Source organism: Miniopterus schreibersii, assembly GCF_964146895.1.
Source record: "Miniopterus schreibersii genome assembly, chromosome: 1".
Classification (NCBI taxonomy): Eukaryota; Metazoa; Chordata; class Mammalia; order Chiroptera; family Miniopteridae; genus Miniopterus; species Miniopterus schreibersii.
Window position 1 is genome coordinate 141,179,156 of NC_138101.1, and position 25,330 is coordinate 141,204,485.

The window sequence follows — 25,330 nt, forward strand, 5'->3', positions numbered from 1 at the left end:
GGCATAATTTATTCCTTAAATGAACCCATCTGGATCTGGTGCTTTCTGTTTTGAAAAATTATTGATTCAACTTCTTTAATAGATACAGGCCTATTCAAATTGTCTATTGAGTTTTGGCAGATAGTGCCTATCAAGGAATCAATCCATTTCATCTCGGCTATCAAATTTGTGGGTGTAGAGCTGTTCATAATATTCTTTCATTATCCTTTTAATTTTCGTGGAATCTGTAGTGATACTCCCTTTTTCATTGCTGATATTAGTCCTTTGTGTCCTCTCTTTTTCTTAGCTAGCCTGACTAGAGGCTTGTCAATTTTGTTGATTCTTTTCAAAGAACTAGTTTTTTATTTCGTTAGTTCTCTTTATTGATTTCTATTCTAATTCTTATTCTTATTCTTTTGGATTTTTTCTGCTTTGCTAAGGTGAGAACTTACATTACTGATTTTAGATGTGTCTTCTTTCCTAATTATATGCATTCAGTGCTATCAATTTCTCTCTAAGCACTTGTTTCACTGCATCCCACAGTTTGATAAGTTGTTTTGTTTTCATTTAGTTCAAAATACCTTTTAATTTCTCATGAGATTTCTTTTTGACTCACACGTTACTTTGAAGTATGTTATTTAATCTACACGTGTATTGCAATTTTTCAGTTACCTCTCTCTTAGTCAGTTCTGGCTTAATTCCTTTGTGGCCTGAGAGCAGGCATTGTAAGAATTCTTTTTTTTATTTTTGTTAAGATCTGTTTTTTTGGCCCAGGATGTGGTCTTTCTGGGTTAGAAGAATGTGTATTCTGCTGCTGCTGGATGAAGTAGAGTCTGCAGATGTCAATTATATCCACTTGATGGATGGTATTACTGTGTTCAATTTTGTCCTTAGTGATTTTCTGTCTGTTGGATCTGTCCATTTCGTCTCCAGCTACAATAGTGGGTACATCTATTTCTTCTTGCAGCTCTATCAGTTTTTGCCTCATGTAATTTGACACTCTTTTGTTAAGCACATATTTGCTAAGGATTGTTATGTCTTCTTGGAGAACTGACCCCTTTTCCAGTGATATCCTTTATTATCACTGTTAATTTTCCTTGCTTTGAAGTCTGTTGGAAATGAATACAGCCACTCCTGCTTTCTTTTGATTAGTGTTGGCATGGTATATTATTCTTCATCCATTTACTTTTACTTTATATGTATCTTTATATTTACAGTGGGTTTCTTATGGACAACATATAGTTGGGTCTTATTTTTTTAATTCACTCTGGCGATCTCTGTCTTTTAATTAGAATATTTAGGCCATTAATGTTCAAAGTGATTATTGATATAATTGGACTAATTTCTATCATATTTGTTACAATTTTCTATTTGTTACCCATGTTCTTTGTTTCTATTTTTGTATTTCACTTTTCCCAAAGTCTTTTGTGGATTTATTGAACATTTTATGAGATTCCATTTTCTCTCCTTTTTCACATATCAGTTATACTTTCCTTCTTTTTTAAGTGGTGGCTGGACAGTTTACAATATACAGTTACAATTAATTTACGTCCATTTTCAAATAACACTAAACTACTTTATAGGTAGAGCAAGTATCTTATAATAAAATAATCCTAGTTTCCTCCTCCCATCCCTTATATCATTGCTGTCACTCATTTTACTATATATAAGCAATATATAGTGATTTTACTATATATAAGCATGTACTTGATAATGTAAGACATTGTTGCTGTCTTTCTGAACATACTTTTTTGTTAGATCAATTAAACTTAGAAAATAAAATGTTTTATTCCATTTTTACTTATTTTTTCTTTAATATTCTTCCATTCTTATGTATATTCGAGTTTCTGACCTACACTATTTTCCATCTCTTGAAATTTAGAACTTCTGGTAACATTTCTTTAGGCAGGTGTACTGGGAACAAATTTCCTTGATGTTTGTTCACCTGAGGAATTGTTCATATCTATCTCCTTTACTTTTGAAGGCTAATTTCACAGGGTACAGAACTGTAGGTTGGTGGGCATTTTCTCTCAATACTTTATAAATGTTTTACTCCACTCTCTTCTTCCTTGTACGGTTTCTGAGGACAAGTCAGATGTCATCCTCATCTTCACTTCTTTATAAGAAAGGTATTTCTTCCTCTGGCTTCTTTCAGGATTTTCTTTTTTTCCTTGATTTTATTTTTATAGTCTGCAAATATTATGCTTAGGTTCACTTTGGCTCATTTATTCCTGCTTGGTGTTCTCTGAGCTTCCTGGGTCTGTGGTTGACATTAAGTTGGGTAAATTCTCAGACATTATTGTTTCAAAGATTTCTTCTGTTCTTCTGATGTTCCTTTTTCACGTATGCTATGCCTCTTGCATTTATCCCACAGTTCTTGAATATTTCGTTCATTTTTTCCAATCTGTGTTCTTTTTGCTTTGGTTTTGAGGTATTTATTGATACATTCTCAAACTCAGAGATTCTTTCCTTAGCCATGTCTACTCTACTAAGCTCATCAAAGGCATTCTTCATTTCTCTTAGTGTTTTTGATCTCTGGCATTTTGTTGTTGTTCTTAGGATTTCCATCTCTCCTCTCATTGCCCATCTGTTCTTGCATACTGTTTACTTTATCCATTAGAGCCCTGAGCATATTAATCATAGTTGTTTTAAATTCCTGCTTTCCCAGTTTCAGCATCCCTGTCATGTCTGGTTTCTGATGCTTGTTCTCTGTCCCTTCAGATTCTGGTTTTTTGCTGTTTGATATGTTTTGTAATATTTTTTTGATAGCTCCACATGATGTACTGGGTAAAAGGAACTCTTGTAAATAGGCCTTTAGTAATGCAGTGGTGTGTAGGGAGAGGAGACATTCTTACAGTCCTATGATTGGGTCTCTTTTAGTCTGAGCCATGCACAAACGTTTCTCAGTTTTTCCTCCTCTGCCTGGGGTGGGTGGAGTGGTTAGAGTGGACTGGAGTTGTGTATTTCTTTTTCCCTAGGTCAGATAGGTTCTGATGATACCCCAGGAGGTCAGACTCTGGTTAACTAGTTTCTCCTGAGGACAGACTTTGTTAAAAGCAAAGTGCTCGCTAATTTCAAAATGGTTCTTTTTTCCCCTCCCCCTACTGGAAGCATTTGGGATTTTTCTGATATTTACTGTGGGGACCTGGCTGAGCCTCCTGCAGGTGAACTCACAGGAGTTAGGTGACTTACTATGACTGGGACCTCCTGGAGTATTTAACTCATTGTTGTCCACACTGAGCTCTCAGCAGTTCTTCAATTACAGTTCAGCTTTTCCTACCCCAGCACTGGTTTCCATGGCATTTATCACTCATGAGTCTGCTCTATAAAGCCGTTACTTTCTTTATTCTGTCTGTCTCTCCAGTCTTGGAGGCAGTGGCTTGCCTTGTGCCCTTCTCTCTCTTATGGACCCGAGAAGTGATGTTGATTGTGTTCTTTTTTTACTTGTTAGGACAGTGAGGCAACTTAAAAGCTGCTTACATGCAGAACCAGAAACCAGAATTCTATATTACTTTTTTTCTTAATATATCTTTATTGATTTCAGAGAGAGGAAGGGAGAGAGAGAGAGAGAGAAACATCAGTGATGAGAGAGTCATTGATCGGCTGCCTCCTGCACACCCTTGACTGGGGATCGAGTCTGCACCCCAGGCATGTGCCCTGACCGGGAGTCAAACTGCTGAGCCACGCCCAGCCTGGCGTATTACTTTTTAATTTAAATTTTAAGTGTATAAGCAAAGACCTACATTTATATAATAAATAGGATGACTCAACATTTTGAAAATCTTCACCACTAATAGGCTGTGAAATTTTGGAATCTACACTGTATATAGTTTTATTAAACGTAAGAAGTGCATTCTTTTGTCACTTAAATAGAAATTATTTGTGCTTTAGATAACATTCAGTCATCCAAGCCTAGACATTCCAGGCAGAAGTATAGAATATGCACAGCGGCAGATATCCAAGGAATGTGGAGGCCTAAAGTCCCAAAATAAGGTAAGTTATCTTAGTTTATCTTCTGATGTGGGCTATAACTAATGAACATTTAAGTGAAATTTTCTAGTCCTTCTAATTCTCTATATAGTTGAATTGCATAAGAAAAAGAATTTTAGTGTATAAATTTGCTACATATATGTTTGTAAACCCAAATACATAAGTTCTATCCAAATTTCTGGTGTGTGTCTGGGGGATATTGACAGTGTATTTATCACCAGATAGAACCAATAAGAATTGTACATTGTTAATTTAATGGACTGCATTAATCACTTCACCTTTAGCCCAGACCTGGAATTTTTTTAGCCTCAATACCAAATATCTGAGGAATAGAAGTTTGCCCCAACCTGGGTCAGGTGTTTGCTTGTAGACTAGTCACTGTCCAGGGACTGGGGCTAGGAGATACAAATATGACATATAAAAGCCCATCTGTGTGGGTAAAAAAAGGGTCATTTTGATTTAGACCCCATATGATTTATCTCCAAAAGATTTCCTTTGCTTCTTGGCCTCAAGGAGACAGTCTACCCAGAAGGAGGGGCTAGGAGGGTTGTGTATATGTGTTCGTGTACATGTATGCGTATGTGGTGTGGTACATTTTAAGTCATTTTCAGAGAACTGCATAGCCAAGCTTTGAAAAGTATGTCTTTGTATATTTGTTTGCTAGGGCTATCATAACAATGTACAACAGACTAGGTGGCTGGAACAACAACAAAAATTTATTTTCTTATGATTCTGGAAACTGGAGTCCAAGGTCAAGGTGTTAGCAGTTTGGTTTCTTCAGAGGCCTCCCTCCTTGCTTGCAAGTGGCCACCTTCTTGGTGTGTCCTTGCTGTTCTCTGCTGTTTCATACACATTCCCAGTGTCTCTCTTTGTGTTCAGTTTCCTCTTCTTAAACGTATATCAGTCCGCTGTTAGAGCGTTGGCCCATGCACTAAAGGGTCGCAAGTTCTATTCCTGGTCAAGGGTAGTACCTGGGTTGGAGGATCGATCCTCGGTGCCACTCAGGGTGCAGCAGGAGGCAGCCAATTTGTGTGTCTCACATCGATGTCTCTCTCTCTCTCTCCCCCTTTCCCTTTTCCTCCCTCCCCACCCTGGTTCACTCTCTCTAAAAAAACAATGGAAAAAATATCCTAAGGTGAGGATTAACAATAACAACAAAGTACAGCAGTCGTAGTGGATTAGGGTTCACTCCAAGGGCCTCGTTTCAACTTGATCACCTTTTAAAAGGCCCTATGTCTAAATGTAGTCACTTGTTGAGTTAGTGGAAGTTGGGGCCTCAACTTGTGAATTTGGAGAAGACACAATTCAGCCCATAACAGTCTACCCTCTGGTCCTCCTTAATTCATGCCTTTCTCACATGTAAAAATTCACTTCATCACAACAGCCCGAAAATTTAACCCATTCCAGCATCAGCACTCAGTCCCAAGTCTCATCTAAATCAGGAGTGGGTGAGACTCAAGTATGATTCATCCTGAGACAAAATACCTCTCTACCTGGGAAACCAGAGAAGTTACCTGCTTCCAAAATATAATGGCGGGAAAGGCATAGGATACACATTTCTATTATAAAAGGGAGAAACTGGAAAGAAGAAAGGAGTCATGAGCTTCTCAAACAAGTCCAAACCCTAGCAGAGCAAATTCCATTAGATCTTAAGGCTTGAAAATAATCCTCTTTGGCTTGATGTTTTGTCCTCGGGGGAGGGTGGCCCCATGCCCTTGGCCCTAGGCTTCCTGGCCCACTGAAGCTTGAGGAAGTGGCCCTGTCCTGTTGAACTGAGGAGACAGCCCCAACATTCTCATTTCTTCCCTTAAAAGATAATGCGTGTTCTCAGCCAGATAGCTCTGTTTGCCAGTCCTTCTAAATACTGTAACTTCAACAGCCTTGATTTGTTTCCTCTCAACTCTGTCCCCTTAGACCCAGCCTGGCAGCATTTCAGCTGAGATGGTTGTTAAGATCTATGAGTCACACCCACAACCTCTTAAACCTATGATTGTCTAGCCACACCTTTGGTATTTTTTTTTTTTAATCCTCACCTGAGGATATGTTTACTGAGTTTTAGAGAGAGAGACAGACATCAGTCGGTTGCACCCTGACTGGGGATCGAACCCGCAACCTAGGTATGTGCCCTGACCAGGAATTGAACCTGCAGCCTTTGGTGTACAGCACGACACTCCAGCCAACTGAGCCAACCCCAGCAGGGCCACGCCTTTGGTGTTTTCTTCAGAACATGCTTACTCACAAGTTCTACCTCCCACAAAACACTAGAATCCAATTTGTTCACATTTTTTTACCACATTTCCATTTGGGGTCTCACCCAGAAACCCTTTTAAAGTCCGCATTTCTACCAATAGTCTCTTCAAGGCTTTTTATAACGTGCTTGAAACTCTCGAAACTCAGCCTCTACCCATTACCTAGTTCCAAAGCCATCTCCATGTTTTTAGATATTTGTTACAGCAACCCACTTCTCGATACCAAAAAATGAGTCAGGGTCTCCAGAGAAACGGAATCAATAAGATGTGCATATATACAGAAACTTGTTAAGGAATCGGCGCATGTGGTAGTGGAGGTATGTGTCCACAAGCCGCAGGGAAAGCTGTCGGGCTTGAGAAGCAGAGAAGAGCTGCAGTCAGTCTTTGTTCTATTCAGGCCTTCAGCTGATTGGATAAGGTTCACCTATGTCGTGGAGGATGATTTTCACTCATTACAGCCCACCGATTGAAATGTGAATCTCAGCCAAGATACGTCTTTACTTAAACATTCAGAGTGATGTTTGACCAATATCTGGACTCTGTGGCCCAGTCAAGTTGACACACAAAATTTGCATTTACAGTTTTTATTGCAGTTTTCATCTCTTCCTTTTTAGGTCCCTTTGAAATCAATCCGACACGTCAGCTTTCAAGATGAGGATGAGATCGTCAGAATAAACCCACGAGACATCTTAATACGTCGCTATGCAGACTACAGACATCCTGACATGTGGAAAAATGACTTGGAGAGAGATGATAATGACTCCAGTATTCAGTTTTCTAAACCAGACAGTAAAAAATCAGACTATCTGTACTCTTGTGGAGATGAGACTAAGTTAAGTTCACTCAAAGACTCTGTGGAAATCAAGACACAGCCTTCCTCATTAAAATTTAAGAAGTCAAAACGAAGGAAAGAAGATGGTGAACGTTCTCGCTGCGTATACTGCCAGGAGAGGTTTAATCATGAAGAAAATGGCAGGGGGAAGTGCCAGGATGCTCCAGACCCCATTAAGAGATGCATATATCAAGTTAGTTGCATGCTCTGTGCCGAGAGCATGTTGTATCATTGTATGTCGGACTCAGAGGGAGATTTTTCTGATCCCTGTTCATGTGACACTAGCGATGATAAGTTCTGCTTGCGATGGTTAGCGCTGGTAGCTCTGTCGTTCATTGTGCCGTGTATGTGCTGCTACGTCCCTCTGAGAATGTGCCACCGCTGTGGGGAGGCGTGTGGGTGTTGTGGTGGGAAACACAAAGCTGCTGGATGAAAGGGTCCAGTGCCGGGATGAGTTTGTAATCTTTGTTTCCAGGAATGAGCTAACTTGGATTTGTGGAAGCTTTCGGCAAGCAACATGAAATCTTGCCTGGGGTCGTAGGGGCCACTCGTGGAGGAGGCAGAACTCCTCAGTTCTTGGCGTCTCACGGATGCCCGCCATGCCTAACTTTTCCCTTGAGCGCATGGCTTGTTTTGTTACAGGTTGTAAAGCATATTTGCGAAAGGAAACCATTTCTGGTTATCGGCTATAAAAAGTGAACCTAAAACATGATCCAACTAAAAGGGATTAATTTTTGGCATTTTTGTATATTTATGTATTAGGTGATGGGACTTTTAAAGGTTTGAATTCATTAGGACATGAACTAAAAGTGCACTAGGGGACAACTGATTTCAGTCTAAGAAAAGTTAACACTTGGACATTATAAGAAGTTAAACAAGTGCAACTAAATCATTTATTGTTTTTTGAAAGCGGTTTTATGTATAAATAACAAATGTTTATATTTAACTAAATATAGGGTACGAATTATGACATATTAAACTTTTCTTCCCCTTCCTAGTTCTGAAGTAGATGTGCATATATCTACTGTCACATTCCATTATATTTTGAATATTTTACTCATCTAGTTAATATAACGTTTTTATTCCATGTGAATGATTTGATATTTCCATCATTTCCCTTTGGCTACGGTTTATATTGAGTTAATATCTGTACATTCTGGTAATCTAAAATTCTTAAAAATATTCTAATAGCCTTGAGTGACCAACTTTTTTTTAAAGCACAGATGTAATTGTCTAGTGTTCTGATGGGAACGTAACACTTATTTTTATATAAAAAGAGACTGAGTAAACAGAGAAAAAAATGAGGTTTGGGGATTGTTGTTTTGTTTTTTGTGGTATTCAACCAGCAAGTTGTTTTCTTTCAGAGTTTCCTCCTTCAAGAAAATTATATTGCATTTACAAATATTTTACAAGGCAAAAAAGTGTAACTGGATAATTAATGTCAAAGTTTCCTCCTGAGATCTCCATTTATCATTTTGCTAACCCAGAATTTGTTCGGCTGTGTTACTAATTTTTTTTAGCTTAATACTCAGTGCTCATTATTCATGTAACAACAATAGCTTTTTTCAGTTGCATTTTATTTTACTGTATTTAAACCGGCCAGAAGCAAGATTATTTTATGTTAAAGTGTGTGCTAAACTATCCCAGGGAAGTATTTAATCCAACATTGTGAATGAAATATCTTGTACATAAAAATTTATTTCTTTTGCAGAGCATTGTATTACTGGATTTTTTTTTTTTTTTTTTACAAAGTCGTTGGATAAATGTTCCAACAAATTATTTAAAGTACTTTGGGATCAAATTGTCTTAATTTTTTTAAGTGTTACATTCAAACTCTAATCAAGGAAGAGGTTCTTTAAGAACATTCCCTTAGAGGGATAAAGTTGAGAAGCGTGCCTTTTTTTCAATGGCTTGAAGTTTCAGAAGTGATAAACATTAAACTCACACTACCATTTGAAGCTAATTTTCTATGCAGGTTTTTAAATGTCATTTATGTGTCATTCTTTTTATGTTCACACTTAAGCTTGTGTTAGCTGTCTTCTTTTGCCCCAGATCAAACTGAACAATGTATATAACACTACCTGTCTGTAAAATACTTTTTTTTAAGAAAGCATTTATATTTATATGACAGCTTGAACTGACAACATTGTGTATATAGATCATCTTGAAGTATTATTTCACATTGAAAAGAAGAAAAATATATTGATAACTATAGATGTTATGAAGAAGAGGTTATTTCTAGTTTTGTACTAAAAATCAATTGGATGCACTAAATCCAAACGTGACACTGTAGCAGCAGTTTTAAGTCTTATTTTTACTGTTTATATATTTGGACGCTGCTACACCAGATGATCTTCATCCCTGAAGTTTTCAGCTAAACTTGGTTACCTAGAATAGACTGTTAACTTTCAAAATTACTTTTTATTGGTGGAATGGGAATATTGGTTTTCCTTGTGAATAAATTTTCATATTTGTAAGTGCAGAGTTTATAATTCAGGTTTGAGCAAGGTGTGAATAACTGAAGAAAATAACTTGCTGGCTATTATATAGGAAAATGCTGTGGAAACGAACTGTGTATATACTTCTGGGAAGAACAAATATAATCATTTCTTCTGTTGAGCACTAATCAGTATAGTGCAACTCCTGGTTCTGTACTGTATTTTATATGCAACATATATGCTTTAATATTTTAATGTTTGTGCATTAATATTTTCAAATTGTTTTAACCACTTTGCTGCTAAGATTTTGCCATCCCATCCCCGTTTTTTCCTTTACAATTTTAAACAAGTTTCTTCATTAAAAATCATGGTGATAAAACGGTTTTTATTTCACCTTGGATCTTTATAGTTAACACACCCAGTTTCCAAATTGGTCTAGAAGACTAACTAACTAGTAATATAATGTTACCTGAATCCCTATGTGGGAAATTTCTCTTACGTAAATCAGAATTCTTACATGAAAACTAACGGGTGATTTAAATTTCTTGTTCTTAAATGTGTGGAGGCGCGTGCAGGGCGTTTCCTCGTTCTGCATGCAGGTTGAACGCTGCCAGCTGCCTTTTCTTCTAGGTCCCTTCTCTTTTTAATCTGGTGGTGTAAGCAAATGGCGAAACAGAGCCGCTTAAGTAATAGTGCATACTGAGAAGGAAACCACCTAGATGGCATGATGAGAAAGACTGGTCTGATGGCTTGTTGTGTTCAGACCTGATCATTTGGAAATGATTTTTCTCCAGCCTTGAAGGTGGGGGGCTGGTGAGGGACGAACTCATTTGGTTTCTGAGGAAATACGAGGTGTGGGACTTCAGCGCCACCTACTGGCTGACTTACAGCCAGAGACGGAAGGTGGCGGTTGGGGTCTCACCAGGTCCCTCACTATTATCAGGAAAGGGCTCTGTGGGGGGTGGCCACCTCCACATGGAGAAAGCAGGAATAAAGTATCTCAAACTGTAAAAGGAGTATTTTCCCTAATGTGTCTTACTGGTTGCTGGAAGACTTTAAGCACTTTTTTCTCATATGTCCTGTATTAAAATATTTATTGATACTTGGAACTGGCAATCAAACTTAATTAATGGCTGTGCCGAAGCATTTATAGAACCGATTCCTTTAACTTGCTAAAGCCATTACCAAGATGGTATTCTTACTTTTCCTCCCATTGCTAGTCAGGGAGAATTTTTAAAGAAAATAAACATCACCTATATTACATGAAGACAACTTCAGAGGGAGTGTGTGTTTATGTCTCTGGGATGCTGGGGCAGGGTAAAAACATAAAGGGGAAAACTGAAACTACCTGTTTTCATTGGCTCTTCAGCAGTGCCTGATAGGAACTTTTGAAGTAATCCAAATGCACTTTTAATTCTTGTTATAGTGCCATCTGGTATCTTAGGTAAGTCCTGCTTTTTTCTTTTATTCCCGCCCCCAACTCCAACCCCCATTTAATTGAACACCACAAAGGTGTTTCTTAATATCCATAAAATTCTCTTACAGGCTACAGGAACTGTATTTTCTTCCATATTTAATAAATCTTAGGGATGCTTCTTATGTTGAAATGTTTTTTCAGTCTTGCTGTTACACTTCAGAGTATGTTTAAGAGTGGGTTTTTAATTGTAGCCCAAAGATACTTTAAGCAAGTGTAACTTTTCTACATAAAACTTTGAAACCTTACTTACCTGAAAAACACAGATTCTTCAATAAATATTCATAATTTGAACTCCAGAATCACATTTCTAAGTATAAGGAAAAGCACTAGAAACCTGCATTATTGTTGCACTTAAAAAAAAATTTGGTTTGTAAACCATGATAATGGTACCATAAGGTATTTTGCAGTACGTCAAAACAAAAAAGAAATCACAACCTGAGGTGATTTATATAAACCAAAAAAAAAGGGCTTTAAGGTATTAAGGTACTGTTTGCCTAGCAACCAGGTGGTTATAAAACTTTCATATGCTCTGATTCACTTATGTTAGCCTTTGTTTCTGAAATCTCCTTAAATTGCATAAGTTGCTAGTTTTGAAAATTTTCAAAAATAACCGAGTTGGAAACCTTTTGTATTAAAGATACACATAGATTTTTGTGAACATTGCCAGTATGTAGTGTCATTTGCTTTCAATTCTTGACCTCAAAAGTGCCTCACTTGTATATTCCTTCCATTAAAAGCTTGACTGCATTCTTTCTAATAAGCAATGAAGTATTGTTTAACTCATGTCATAATGTATCTCCTTAGATATAGTTGACTAGCTTGATAGTTTGGGGTATATAATGTAAATATGCATATATAAGTTTGTAACTGTTTTTGTTACATCCTACCCATGTAATTGGACATATCAGATGATATCAAAGAATTTGTTTTCATTACCCAATTAAACCTATCATGAAATACAAAAGGACTTTTTCTTACTCTTCACATAAGAGAGAATAATTACCAGAGGAGAAAGTAATAGTAGAAATGGAAGCTTTTGATCATACTTTTTTAAGGTATATTTTTAACTGAAAGTTCATGTATAGTTCATCTTATTGACTTACATAGTCATCCTTGATTGTATCCAGATTTTTTATAGTCTGTTACCTAATACATTATATTCATTGGGTTGGGGATATGTTACAGCTAAATCTAGATTAACCACCTTAACTGGTATGTGGGGCATGTTTAACAAGATTGCTACTAAGTGTTTTGTGTCTCCCAGTAAGTTTCCGAGTGTGGCTTAACTTGTAATATAAACAGATAGCCAGTAACCTAAATGAAAAAATGTTGGGACAGTATTTAAAACCATAGTGTATTTCAATACCAGAACAACCTTTGGATTATATATTACAGTTGGGTTTGTTTGAAAAATCAAGAATTAACTGTTTATACCTTTCCTGTGAATTATGAAATGTAACCTCTCATGCTTATTTACAGGTTTTCAGAAATTTGCTTTATAGTCTTCACATCAAGTTAATACCCACAAGTAAGTAGGAAAGTTTTTACATCAGAGAAATTGAAACTAGGGTACCTGCTTGGTCATCACTTTAGCATCATGCACACAGTGGTCCTTTATAAAAGTCAGTATTAATAATATGAGATCTGGAGTCAACTCCAGGCCTCAAAGAAGCCTATAGCGTATTGTCCTCATTTTACTGAAGAGATTTAGGCTTCAAGACGTTAAAGCCATAGTCTGCTTATGCCAAAGCTCGTGTTTCTAGTCACAGTGCAGTTTTGCCTTGTGTTATAAAAGTTACAGATGTACTTCATAGAATAAACATTGCTTTGTTAAAATGCAATTTTTTTAAACTGGAATAATTTTATAAGGGAATAATTTCCATTCACATTTGTTTCATTCCTGAGCTCACTTTTTATCTACCTTACTAGCTTGTGCACTACCCACCCTGTGGCATGTGGAGGTCCTTAAAATTGGGAGAATAAAATTGGGATAATGCTTCAGGATGTATCAGTTGTGTGCTGATCCAATAGGGAGCACTAAAGACATACGTACAGTCCAGTGTGTGGTGGTGGTTATTTTGCCCAGTTGGTATTTTGCTAAAGATTTTAAGTCGGAGGGATTCTTTTTCACCCGAACAATGATACTTCCTCCTGAGGCAGTAGAAAAAAAAGCTCTCAAATGGGTCTTCTGTATTCTGTACTGTTGCTTTTCAAATGGCCAGCCAGTTCCACGTCAGTTACTCCACAAAGCCTGTCTTTGAACCAAGAGTTTCGCTTAGTATCAGGGCTACTTGCACATGTGTCAGAGTGATTAGGTTAGTGTCCCCTCCTCCCTGAGGCTTAATTTTAACCTGGAAATAACTTGTAATCACCTAGAGGCTGTGTGCAGTTAGGAAAGAAGTTGAACAGAGAATTCTAGAATTCCTAATACTGAAATAATTCTGGGTGGTAAAACTTAAGGAGACCTGTGTAACTTTTGTTTCCATTGCTTCTTGATTTTGCATTTCAAAATTAAATGGTTTTTTACTTTTGAAATGTATCGTGATACAGAAGACCTCGTGGATATTGTCAAACCTAAGCCCCATTTTTTTGCCCTCTGTGTTTCCTCCCTCCTTTCCCCGGTTAGAGGGATGTCTCCAACTTCTCCAAAACTATGAGGGGAGGAATTCATGAAGAAGACATTTTCAGCAGTTTTTTATAATTATTTTTAAAATTACTGTATTCTCCTCAAGAAAGGCCAGCAAGCTTAAATTTGTTTTTCATCAGTAAGGGGAAGCCACTGTTTCACTTAAAATTTAAGAGAAAACAAAGTTTTATGAATTCCTCAGCGTCCAGGTAGTTTCATAGTTCCTGTTACATTGTCAAAGTAAAATGCACATGGCATGATACTCCAAATTGTTAAGAAGGAAATAGGAATGCAACCCAAATTAAGATTACTGATGAAGTTGAGATCATGGGTGTTTTAGGGCTGGGAGGCATCTTAGAGATTGTACAACATCCTTACTTTACAAATGGAGAAACAGGCCCAAGGAGCCTAAGATGTTGTGCAGAGTCATTCACTTACTAACAGCCTGCACTTGGCGCCCACACAGCCACCTACCTGAAGCGCATCTCTTGCAGGCCCCCCCCCTTCAATATGCCCCAAACTGATTTTCCTATTTTTTAACCCCCTCTCCCCTGTCTTGATGGACGGTGCTGCCCTTCCAGTAGTCTAAGCCAGGACCTGGTCATCTTCCTTAATTTCTTACTTTTCCTCACTTTTCACCACCGATTCTCAATTTTCTACAGTTCTATTTCCTAAGTGTCCCTCAAATCTGCCCATGTTCCTCTATCTGTCCTCACTTGCTGCTATGCTGGTAGAAGTCACCTCACACTACTGACGTTGGCGATTTGGCATTGAATCACTTGGACGTCTTTATTTTTGAAGAGATGGTCTATATTTTAAATGATTGGAAGGTGAAAATAACTTAAGACCACAACAAAATGATAATAAAACTGATCTTCAGATGGAGATATCCCTAGATTTAGACAGAAATGATTTGTGGGGGATTGAGGAATCAAGGGATGGTGACTTTGAAGACTAGTTCAGCACCTAGAACCATCTAGAGAATTAAGAGTAACTTGAACTATAAAGTACAAACTTACTGAAGTGCTAAACTTTAAACTATGTGTGTTCACCTTTCCTCAAACCCATTCCCTTTTATACATGACGTAAGCTTGTCCATTGTGGTGGTGGCGGTTTTCTGAGAGCTTGGGTGAAAGAAGAGAGTCCATTACTGGAAACCTTTGAAGTCCTATTGCTAATAGCATTTTAAGTAAATCAATAGCTCCATAAGCAAGTGAGCCCATATTTAAAAGATTTTCTTTGCTTTTTACAAATAATTTTTCCCTTAGCAGCATCAAAAATTGCCTACTATAGATTTCCCCTTTAGAAGGTCATATCTCCAGGCAAGGCTGACTGACTTCAAAGATGTTGGGCAAGTAGACGTTTTATTTATTTTTTTTTAATTATTTTTAATCAGGTGTTTTTTTTATTACTGATTTTAGAGAGAGAGGAAGCAGGCGAGAGAGAAACATTGATGTGTGAGAGAAACATCCATCGGTTGCCTCCCATGCACACCCCAACTGGGGGTTGAACCTGCACCGGGGTATGTGCCCTGACCCAGAATCGAACCCACAAGCTTTTGGTGTGCAGGCTGATGCTCCAGCCAACGGAGCCACCCGGCCACGCCTTGGGCAGGTACCATTTTAGATACAGTAGTCCAGGAAGGCCATGCAAGTAAATGGGGAAAGAATCGTCCAGGTTAGAGGAAGAGCCAAAAATGCAAAGGCCCTGAGTAGAAAGAAGCTTGGTGGGTTGTAAGGAAGAGCGAGAAGGCGAATATGGCGAGGGCAGGGCGAGGCAGCTGGTGGAAGGAGGTGAAGTCACATACGGCAGGCGCCGGATCTGTGGGGACTCGTAGGTCATGGGAAGGAGTTCGGATTTTATTCTGAGGGTAATAATAGAAATCAGAGAATTCGAACAGGGACATTTCATGCTCTAGCTATGACGTGGCCTTTTTTTTTTTTAATAGAAAACCCAATTCTGGTTTCAGATGTTGGTCCGGTATTGTTCTATTCTCTCAAGCTATGTCCTGACTTTCCTACTGAAACGCTCTCCCCCACTACTGTGTTTCTAAATCTGACGGCTGTTTCTTGGACATCACGTCACTGAGGAGCTTTTGACACATCACTTACTTCCTTGGTACTACACTGTCCTGGCTCCCTCCTGCTTCCCTGGTGTCTCCTCTGCTAGGTCCCTGTCCTGTGACCCCCCACATTCCTGGCTACCATTCTGCCTTTGCGGGCTTTTCCTCCGTGTGTCCTCCTTAAGTCCCTGGCCAACCCTCTGCTTTGATTTCTGTTATTTTATTGCTTTTGCTCAATCTTTTCTCCTCCCTCAAAAAAATTTTTTTTAAATATATATATATATATTTTATTGATTTCAAAGAGAGGAAGGGAGGGGGAGAGAGAGAGAGAGAAACATCAATGATGAGAGAGTCCTTGATCGGCTCCCTACTGGGGATCGAGCCCACAACCCGGGCATGTGCCCTGACCGGGAATCGAACCTTGATCATAGGCTGATGCCCAACCGCTGAACCACAGCCAGCCGGGCCCCCCTCAAATTCTTGCCATTCTATTTTGTCTCATTTTTCATTTTCTCATACTCACTGACCTGCTCTTACCCATCAATGACACTCAAGTAATAGTTTTCCAAGGACAGTGTGTCGGATTAGCTTCATGACCACCATCAACATCAGAGCTGCTCAACTATGATACGTTTATGCTTTGAAGACTTACAAAGAAAATGACTGGTCAGGCTGAGCCTTTGCAACATGTTTCTGCAATGCCCTGCCTCTGACAAAGAGGCCTTTATTTGCTTCCTGGTAATGGGGCAGCATTGAATCTATTGTGCTTCGTAAATGCTGGCCCCCGTCTATTACTTTCTGTAGTTTGACCTGCAATTGATTAAAATCTCTACTTCTGATGACAATGTAGGTTTAATCTGTGTGTATCATGATAGAAAATTTCTCCTTTTCAGCATTTAAAAATTATTTTCTTCTATATTAATTGATATTTTTCTTAGGGTTTTAGCTTTTCTCACTTAATTTTTAATGTGGGTAAACCTAATAATACACGGTAGGGTTTTTAATCAGAATTAAATTATTAGTAGTTTTAGTACCTAATTTTCAAACTCCCCTTTGCTCCTCAAGAAGAGAGATGATTCATAAAATTATAAAAAGAAAACTGAAGAATGAGAATTCTGGAAAAGTAGTGTACACAACTAAACCATTCCCGGACCCCTAAACTTTCATCAGCAAGAAGCAGGCTGAGGAAACTGCAGCCTCCAAGTCCCACTTCAGGTGGAGTATAATAAAAAAGGAATAACTGGCTGTATCAGGCTGAATGATGGCCCCAAAGATATCAGATCCTAATCCCTGGAGCCTATAAATGTCACTTTATGTCAAAAAATGCTCTCTCCAGGTCTGACTCGTTTAAGAATCTTGAGATTGATTATCCTCGATTATTCGCGTGGACCCCAAACGCGTTCACAAGTATTTTTATAAGAGAGAGTTTACATACACAGGAAAAGACAAGGGGCAGGGAGAGATTTGAAGATTGGAAGGATGTAGTCTGAAGCCAAGGAATGCTGGTGGCCCGGGAAGCTGGAAGCGGAAGGAGAAGATTCTCCCACCCAGAGCCTCCAGAGGGAGCACGGCCCTGCTGACGCCCGGATTTCAGCTCCGTGATTCTAATTGCAAACTCTGGGCCTTCGAAACTGTGAAAGTGTGTGTTGTTTTAAGCCGCCAAGTTTGTGGTAATTTGTTACAACAGCCCCAGGACATTATTTTTCTCAGCAGAATCGGGCTAATCAAAGATTCTTTCCCCACTTCCAAGGCAGGAGCATGCCCTGGTTTCTCCCAAGTGGGAGAATTGCTGTGAACTATTGATTGCTTTATGTTTGCTTTCCCTTCTCTTTTCAAATAAGAGATTTTATTGTAGTTATACTGCTCTTGCCTCAGCATTGCATGTTGGATGTGTTGAAGGAAGAGACAGGTAGTTGACCCTTGGCTCACAGGTCTGTGGAGAACAGGCGTGTCTCAAAGAAGAGAAATACCTGTCGACGACTTGGAGGTCCAGGACCTTAAGCTGGGTGCAGCAATAGGATGGTACCTCGGGTTGCCTCACTTGGGAATGGACTGATTGTGTCCTTTGTGTGGATAGAAAGGATTAAAGGAATAATCGATGCTGACCTGATTAAGGCAGAGATTGTTAGTGCGTATCTGGTATCCATGGGCCTCTCTCCTCTCCTGCCACAGTGATTGTGGGTAAGGCCACATAGTCAGGTGCTGGGACCTCAAGATTGAGGCAGCCTGAGTTGCTGAGGCCCCTCACAGACAACAGATGCCCTAGAGAGCCTAGTCCCGGTGGATACTTGTGCGATTTGGGGACTGTGTATTCCTGTGGCATAACCCACCCAATCCTATCTAAGGTAGGCCCTGAGGCGGGAACGAGTTTTGTGGGAGACCAGAAAAGGAGCGGAGTGAGCACAGGGAGGCAGTCTGAAGCCAGATCACACTGGCTTTGTAAACCGAGGTAAGGAGTTTCCATTTTATTCTAAGTATGAGAGGAAATAATAGAAAGGTTTTAAGTGGGGTATGACATTTTGTATTTTCTAAAAGGTGATTCTTGCAACTATATAGAAAACTGAGTGGGGCGGAGGGAGGCGAAACAAAGCAGGAAGGCCAATTAGGAGGCTTGTATAGCAGTCTTGGTGAATTATTTGGATCAGGTGGTGGTAGTGAGGATGGAAGAAGTGGACAGATTCTACGTGAGTTTTGGAGGAGGCATCAAGACTTCCTAATGGATTGGGCGGGATGGGCAGGGGGAGGGAATCAGTGAAAAGGAACAATCTTTGGGCTTAAGCCTGGAGAGATGATGTGGGCAAGCTTGGGACGGAGCAGGTCTTGGTAAGGGTGTGAAGAGAAAGGCCATATCACATTTGAGGTGACTATTAGACATCCAAGTGGAGAAGTTAAATAGGGCCTTAAATAGATGAATATACTTCTGAGGAGCAACCAGGTTTAAAGATGTAAAACTGGTATATAAAAGAGTTTGCCTTGACTTTCAGTCTTCCTTTTGTGGGACTTAGATTATGAATCACATCATTAATAAGTTTCACCTGTGAACACACATTGTGCCCCAAAATTGCAGAATATACGTTATTTTCAAACTCACTTAGACATTTTAGAAAAATTGACTACATGTTGGGCCATAAAACTAATTTTAATACATTTCAAAGCTTGGTTATAGCCAGATCTCTGATCTCAAATGAAGTTAGGAAACAAAAAAATTAGAAAAATATATATATAGGAAATATTAGAATCACAGTGCTAAATAACTGGTTCTAAGAGGGACTTAAGCCTGGCCAGTGTGTCTCCGCAGTTGAGCATCGACCTATGATTCAGGAGATCGTGATTCGGTTCCTGGTTGGGGCACATGCCTGGGTTGCGGGCTTGATTTTTAGAGAGTGGAAGTGAGGGAGGGAGGGGGAGAAACAGACATTAACGTGAGAGAGACACATGGATTGGTGGCCTCCCACACGGGCCCCGACCAGGCCGGGGATCAAGCCTGCAACCCAGGTGCGTGCCCTTGACGGGAATCACACCGGCAGCCCTTTGGTGCACTGGCCGACACTCTACCCATTGGGCCACACTGGCCAGGGCAATTCTTTTTAAAAGCATCGTGACTGTTTGACCAAAAACAAAAACAATGTAGTATGTGGTTTAAAGCAGACGTAGAAATAAAATTTGTGGCAATAGCACAAAAGCTGGGAGGGAGACATAGGATTATAAGGTTCTTAGACTATAAGTGAAATGTTATCTCTTGAAGGCAGACTGGTAAATATTTACACGATAAATTCTAAAGTAACCTCTAAAATAACAAAACAGAGTTACAGGACGATTTCCACTGTCGGTAAAGGCGATAGCCTCTTACATTCCTAGCCGGGAAAGCCTATAGTTCAGACTGGGCCGCAGCCTCACTGGCGTAGCACAAAAACACTCATGAAGGTGTTTTCTTAAAGGTGCCAACCTCCCGATCCTTGCCTCTAGCACACTGGATTTTGAAATTACAGCTTCCTTAGTCAGGGCTTCTGCCCTCACTAATTTCAGTCATTGGATGGGGGTCAGTAGGAAATTTTATGTTCCCAGTCCAGAGCAGTCCTTCCTTGTACTCACGAATCTTCCTTAACGAAGCGTAATTTCGCTTGGTCACGAACCAAATGTTATTTAAATGTTGTTTATCCTTCAGCCCCACGGCACACTCTTCATTTTGATTTGTGTCTCAGCTTAGAAGTTCACTAAATATTTGCTGAATGCATGAACGATTGGCTGCATGTTACTTAAAGCCTATCATTCCCCACCCTGCAACTCTGAATAAAAAAATACATCCATCGCTTCAGTTATTTCTCGGCGTCAGGGTCCCTTCTCTGAAGAAGTTTTGAACGCGTTTTTGAAGGACTGAAGGAGTGGAGAAAATATAGTTAAGCGAGTTTCATCCTCTCACAAAAAGGCTTCAGTTTAACGCCGCCTCTAGAGAAATGTATTTTCCTTCTCAGTAAGGTGCAAATGATAATGTTTTCAAATACTAATTTGTACGGTTAAATTTCTTGGTCTGTTTCTCTATTTGGTAAATCATTATGGTTTATAAATATCTAATATGCCAGCTTTCTTTAAGAAAAGCTTTAAAATGCAGTCATGCCACCTAGTATCTGAACAACATGAGTTCACAAATAAAGGTACTCGATGAGTGGGACAGAACAGCTCCTTCAAACTTCAAGTGTTTTAGGCCTTGCTCATTGCCTCGAACTGTGAAAATAGTGCCTGCAGGTGGGAGGTTGAGGCTGGGGACAGGGAAGGAAGGGGAGGTGGGAAGATTAAAATGTAGAGTTAAAAAAGAGGTGAAAGGGGGGCTGGGCTGTGGTCCTCTGGCCTTTCCCCATTGGCTCCTCAGGTCCACCCCTTGAATGCTGGAGCCCCAAAGTTCCCATCGCAGGATAGTTTTGCTTCCCACTCAAGCACACTTGCTGGGGAAATCTCACTGGTTTGGGCTTCAGCAGCCACCCATATGCAGGTGACGCCCAGATCTAATTCTGGCCCAGATACTGCTCGTGGGCATAAAACCTCCAGTTGCGGGTGGAGAGACCCTACTGGATGTCTGCCAGTGGAGCAGGGATTGGCAAACTAGAGCCCGGGGTCCATGTCTGGCCTGACATCAGTTCTTAGACCGCCTGCAAGCTAAGGATGGTTTTTACATTTCAAAGTGAAGCTCTGTTCCAAGAACACTTAATTTATGGACAATGAAATTTGAATTTCACATAATTTTCATGTGTCAGATATCCTATTTTGATTTTTTCCAACCACTTAAAAATGGCAACACAATGTGCTACCTGAAGAGCCTGCTGCAGTGGTAAGAAAGGCATGGCAGGGGCAGTTTCTGAGTAGCCGGTCGCCCCACAATGCAGTGGCTTAAAGCAACGACGGTCACCTTGCTGTGTGCTCAGGGTTTCTGTAGGGCTAGAGTTCAGGAAGGGTTCAGCCGAGCGGTTCTGGCTTGGGAATTGATAATGCACTGGAGTGGAGGTTTGGGGGGCTGGGACAGGGGACCGGAGCAGCCCTCTCAGGTATTCTCAGGGTCTCCATGCCCGCTGGTTTGTGCACTTACAACATGGGGACTCCAGAGCACTCAGGCTGCTACTGTGGGGGCTGAAGGCTTCAGAGTTGACTGTTACTGTCGACAGGGTAGAAGCCACATCGCCTTTTGTGATCCGGCCTGGGAGTTACGTACCATCACTTCCATTGAACTCTAGATCAGGGATAGAGAAACTTTTTTCATAAAGGCCCAGATAGTAAAAGATTTAGACTTTGTAGTTCACACAGTATCTCTCACAACTACTCACAACCACTGAACTCTGCCGTTGGAGCACATAACCCCAAGAGGGGCCGCTCAGTCAGCCTGAATGGGAAGACGTGGTTTAGACGTGAGGTTGGCACACAGTCCACCTGCAACCTAGAGCAGAGCCTCAGAGTCGCAGAGCTGCTGAACCTCAGCTGTTACACAAATGACAAATGACTTTCATTGTTGCAAACCACTGAGAGTTTAAAGTTACTTGTTCCCAGCATGACTGTAGCAAAATGAGCATCTACTATGTGGCAAGGCCCTGAGCACGTAGAGCACACACTGCAGTGGGTTGCTTCTGTTTCGCAGCATGGCCCGGGAGCCCTTGGTGATCTGCTCTCTCCCCTCCGGCCATGACCTGACAATCTCTCCCTGGTGGTCCCATGTTTCTGTGCCCTTCGCACACACTGTACCCTCTGCCCTTGGCTGCCTATCAAATCATATCTGGTCTTCACAACTCACTGAAACCCCATCTCCTTTATGAAGTGTCGCCTCAAATCCCTCCAAGTACCTCCTCCAGCTCTTGTATCACTTGCCAGTGAACTCTTGTCTGTGATACTTGTTTACCAGTCTGAGCCCCTGCTAGACTGTAGTCCCCTTGAAGACAGGGAGAGTGACTTTTCCATGTTTGTATCAAGTCCCCAGACCTTTGTACAAAGCCTTGCACTGATGTGTATGCAGGAAATGATGTTGAACTAGTGACGGAGGAGAGGGAGCCCTGAGGGCGAGGGGTAGGCTTTAAGTTTGAGGCAAATTCTGTGTTTGGAATTCTCTCATCTCCTTCCTCCATCATTTTTCTGCAGAACAAGTCAGATTCAAATAAACATACAGGGCAAGTTTGAAGGGTAACGGAGTCACAAAAATTCATCCTGAAGACTCGTGGTCTTAGGAGTTTGGGGGGTTGAGTTTACATTTATAAAGTTTGTTGTGTTCGTTTATTTTAGTATCACCACGCCACCCATCATTTCCTCCTCTCCCTTTAGCAATTTGACCTCAAATTCCCTAACCGGTTAGTTCCAGGCAGCCACCCAATTTACAACACCCTAGCACACATTCAGAGAACGGCCCTGGGTCCCTGCCAGGGCGGACCGTTCTGAGTTCCCTCCTTGCTCTTCAGGGGTCTCTGTTGGAGTCCTAGGGACCCCATTCGGAGAGAGCCCAGTGTGGATCAGTCTCCACCCAGGGGGGCCAGAGGCAAGGGGAGGATGAGCCTGTCCTGTCCTCTGGCGCTCACAGCACGTCGCGTGGAGCCGAACGCCGCTTGCTGATTGATGAGGACCACTCGTCAGCAGAACTGGGTTGTCATGTTAGTGTGATGGGGACATGCTTAGGCGAGTCTTAAATTTTCCATGCTGTTCTTTAAAAACCCTCTATTGAAAGTAATAGAGTAACGATCAGAGATTGTGAGTATTAATTGGATATGTACTTGTTTTATTTGACTGTAATCCTGGCTCTGCCTCTAGCTAGCTCGTTGGGCCTTAGCGAAATGAATGGTTTGGAAGTGACTGAGAGCTAATGTTCCCTTAAACCTCTGAGATTCTTAGATTTCATAATGGATTTAGCAGCTGCAGGCTTTTGATGATGTGCCCAGAAATACAACCACAATTCGATCAAGATTGTGAACATGCCGCTCTTTAAATGAGGATGCGCAGGGGACTGATGACGTTTTGGCAGGGATGGAATAGCGCTGGATGCGCACATGCTTCGTGGAACGCCGGGTGGGGACATGCTGATGTGTTTTGCGGGAAGTCCTGCCCGTATTGAAGAGCGAAACGCAGCATTTGGTAGTTTGCTATCGCCTTAACAAAACGTGCGATTCTTTGTACAAATGGTGGCCTACAAAGGAAGGAAGTGGCTGAAAGCCGGTTCTATTGAGAGATGGTATAAAGAACAGAATGTCGCCCGGCCGGGCGTGGCTCAGCGGTTGAGCGTCGACCTAGGATCCAGGAGATCGGGGTTCGACTCCCGGTCGGGGCACATACCCGGGTTGCGGGCTGCAGCCGATCAATGACTCTCTTGTCATTGATGTTTCTCTCTCTCCCTCCCTCTTCCTTCCTCTCTCTGAAATCAATAAAGATATACAAACAAACAAACAAAAAAACCCAGAATGTTCCTCACGTTATCGATAGCTCTGCCCTCCCCTTGCTGAGGAATCGGTGATGGTTCACCACCGCCTGCCTGGTCTGCGAGCCAGACACCGGGTGTTTCGTCTGGACCCACCCCTCCTGTGAGCCCAGGCACGTGTTTACTTTTGTTCATCATTTGAATCCCTAGCACCTAGCAGAGTAAGAGCTCAATAAATATTTTTAAAATAAATGAATACTGTTAGGCATTGGCCTCTTCCCCTCGTCCTCCCTTGAGGCACAAGTATCCTGGGGCCAGAACGCTGTAAGGTATCAGACCTATTTTCCTGGGAGAAAGTAGCCGCCTAGAGGGACACGAAGATGGCCTCATACTCGGTGTTGCAGGTAACTCAGTGCAGCGTGAACGAGGGGGCGGTGAGAAGAGCTGATCTCAGGGAGGTGCGGGTGAGGCTCTCCTGCCTCCGGGTACCCAGGATTGGCTCCGCATGTTGGCCTGTCCTGCCCGACAGAGGGCATCCGCCCGCTGGCCCCGGAGCTCAAAGGGCCCTTCCAGTTCTGAAAACCAAAAGGGGGAAAAATTCAGGCAGCCACGAATAATGAAAAGTAATTATGTCTGAGAGTGATAGAAAACGTCCCGGGCCCGGCCTAAACTCTACCTGTGGGCTAAAGGAGCCCACGCGACAGGATTGCGGAGGCGATTGCGAGAAAGGGAGGACGGGTTTCGCCGCAACCTTGAATCCGCCTGTTCAATGGACCGGTTCGTTGGCGCGCTCGGTATTGCTTGTCCTTACGCAGCGTGTCTAAGAGAAAGCCTCTACCCGCCTCTCAGCTTCTTCCAGGGCCGTGGGGCAGCCCTCCCTTCTCTCTGGAGCCTTCCTTTTGGCTCTGGGGATACCACTTTCTGGGCGTCCTTAACTCTGGGCCAGTTCCTCTTCAGGCCCCTTTGCTGGCTCCTCTGCGAACAGGCTAAATTGTGTCCCAGGCCTCAGCCTTTTATCTTCCCTGAGTGATCTCATCCGGAAACATGGTTTTAATTACCACCTATTAACTGAAGAGCTCCCAAATTTATCTCTGATTTTGACCTCTCCCCTGGTCCCCAGACTTGCATAACCTAAAAGCCTTCCTCACACCTCTATTCGGATGCGGCTGGATGGTTTCCGTCTTCCCCTCCGGATCTGCTCTCCGCCTGCCTCCTCTGGCTTCTGGTAAGACCACCCTCCTCTCCCTGCCCCTTTGGGCCTAGAGCCGGTCACCGTTCTGTGCCGCGGCTTTAACACGGCCCGAATGGGGCTCCTGTTTGTCCTGAACCTCCCAGTCCTGCCATCACAGCACACTGGCACCAGCATGGGTCCCCTTGGTCAAGCCAAGGACGTAAAACTTGGTTCTGTCATAAAATGTCGACATTTTGCTGGGATCCTCATGGTTTTTACGTGAAGGTTTTCATCTGTGACGCCCCGTGTGTAACAACCACAGAATTAGAAGACAGGGATTTCTCCTGAATGCTGTGTATCCAGCTGCAATGAGAATGTCCTAATATTTCTCGCTTACACCATGAACCCTTCAATGGCATAACCCTAACCCTACCCGTAACCCTAACCCTACCCCTAACCCTACCTGTAACCCTAACCCTACCGCTAACCTCACTCATCTTTGCGTCATTGCCTAGCACAGTATTGGAAACATAATAGATGCCCAAAATTTGTATGTTGGATTTATGAGTTGTCAGGTTTGCCAGATGTAGGTCTGGCTAGGTAAAGCCACCTTTTTGTTCCCGTGTATTT

At 41.5% G+C, this 25,330-nt stretch overlaps 1 protein-coding gene across 2 annotated transcripts in view; it reads left to right on the forward strand.

The window, feature by feature from the left end:
- Nucleotides 1–10,765, forward strand: part of SPRED1 (sprouty related EVH1 domain containing 1) — a gene marked incomplete at its 5' end in the record, with an annotated part of 106,238 nt that extends 95,473 nt beyond the window's left edge. For both annotated transcript variants that reach the window (XM_081135622.1, XM_081135621.1), the window contains 2 exons: nucleotides 3,871–3,972; nucleotides 6,833–10,765. In XM_081135622.1, coding sequence (XP_080991748.1) covers nucleotides 3,871–3,972; nucleotides 6,833–7,483 — 753 coding nt within the window. In that variant the 3' untranslated portion in view covers nucleotides 7,484–10,765. The remainder of the gene's footprint in view (nucleotides 1–3,870; nucleotides 3,973–6,832) is intronic.
- Nucleotides 10,766–25,330: the final 14,565 nt, after the last annotated feature.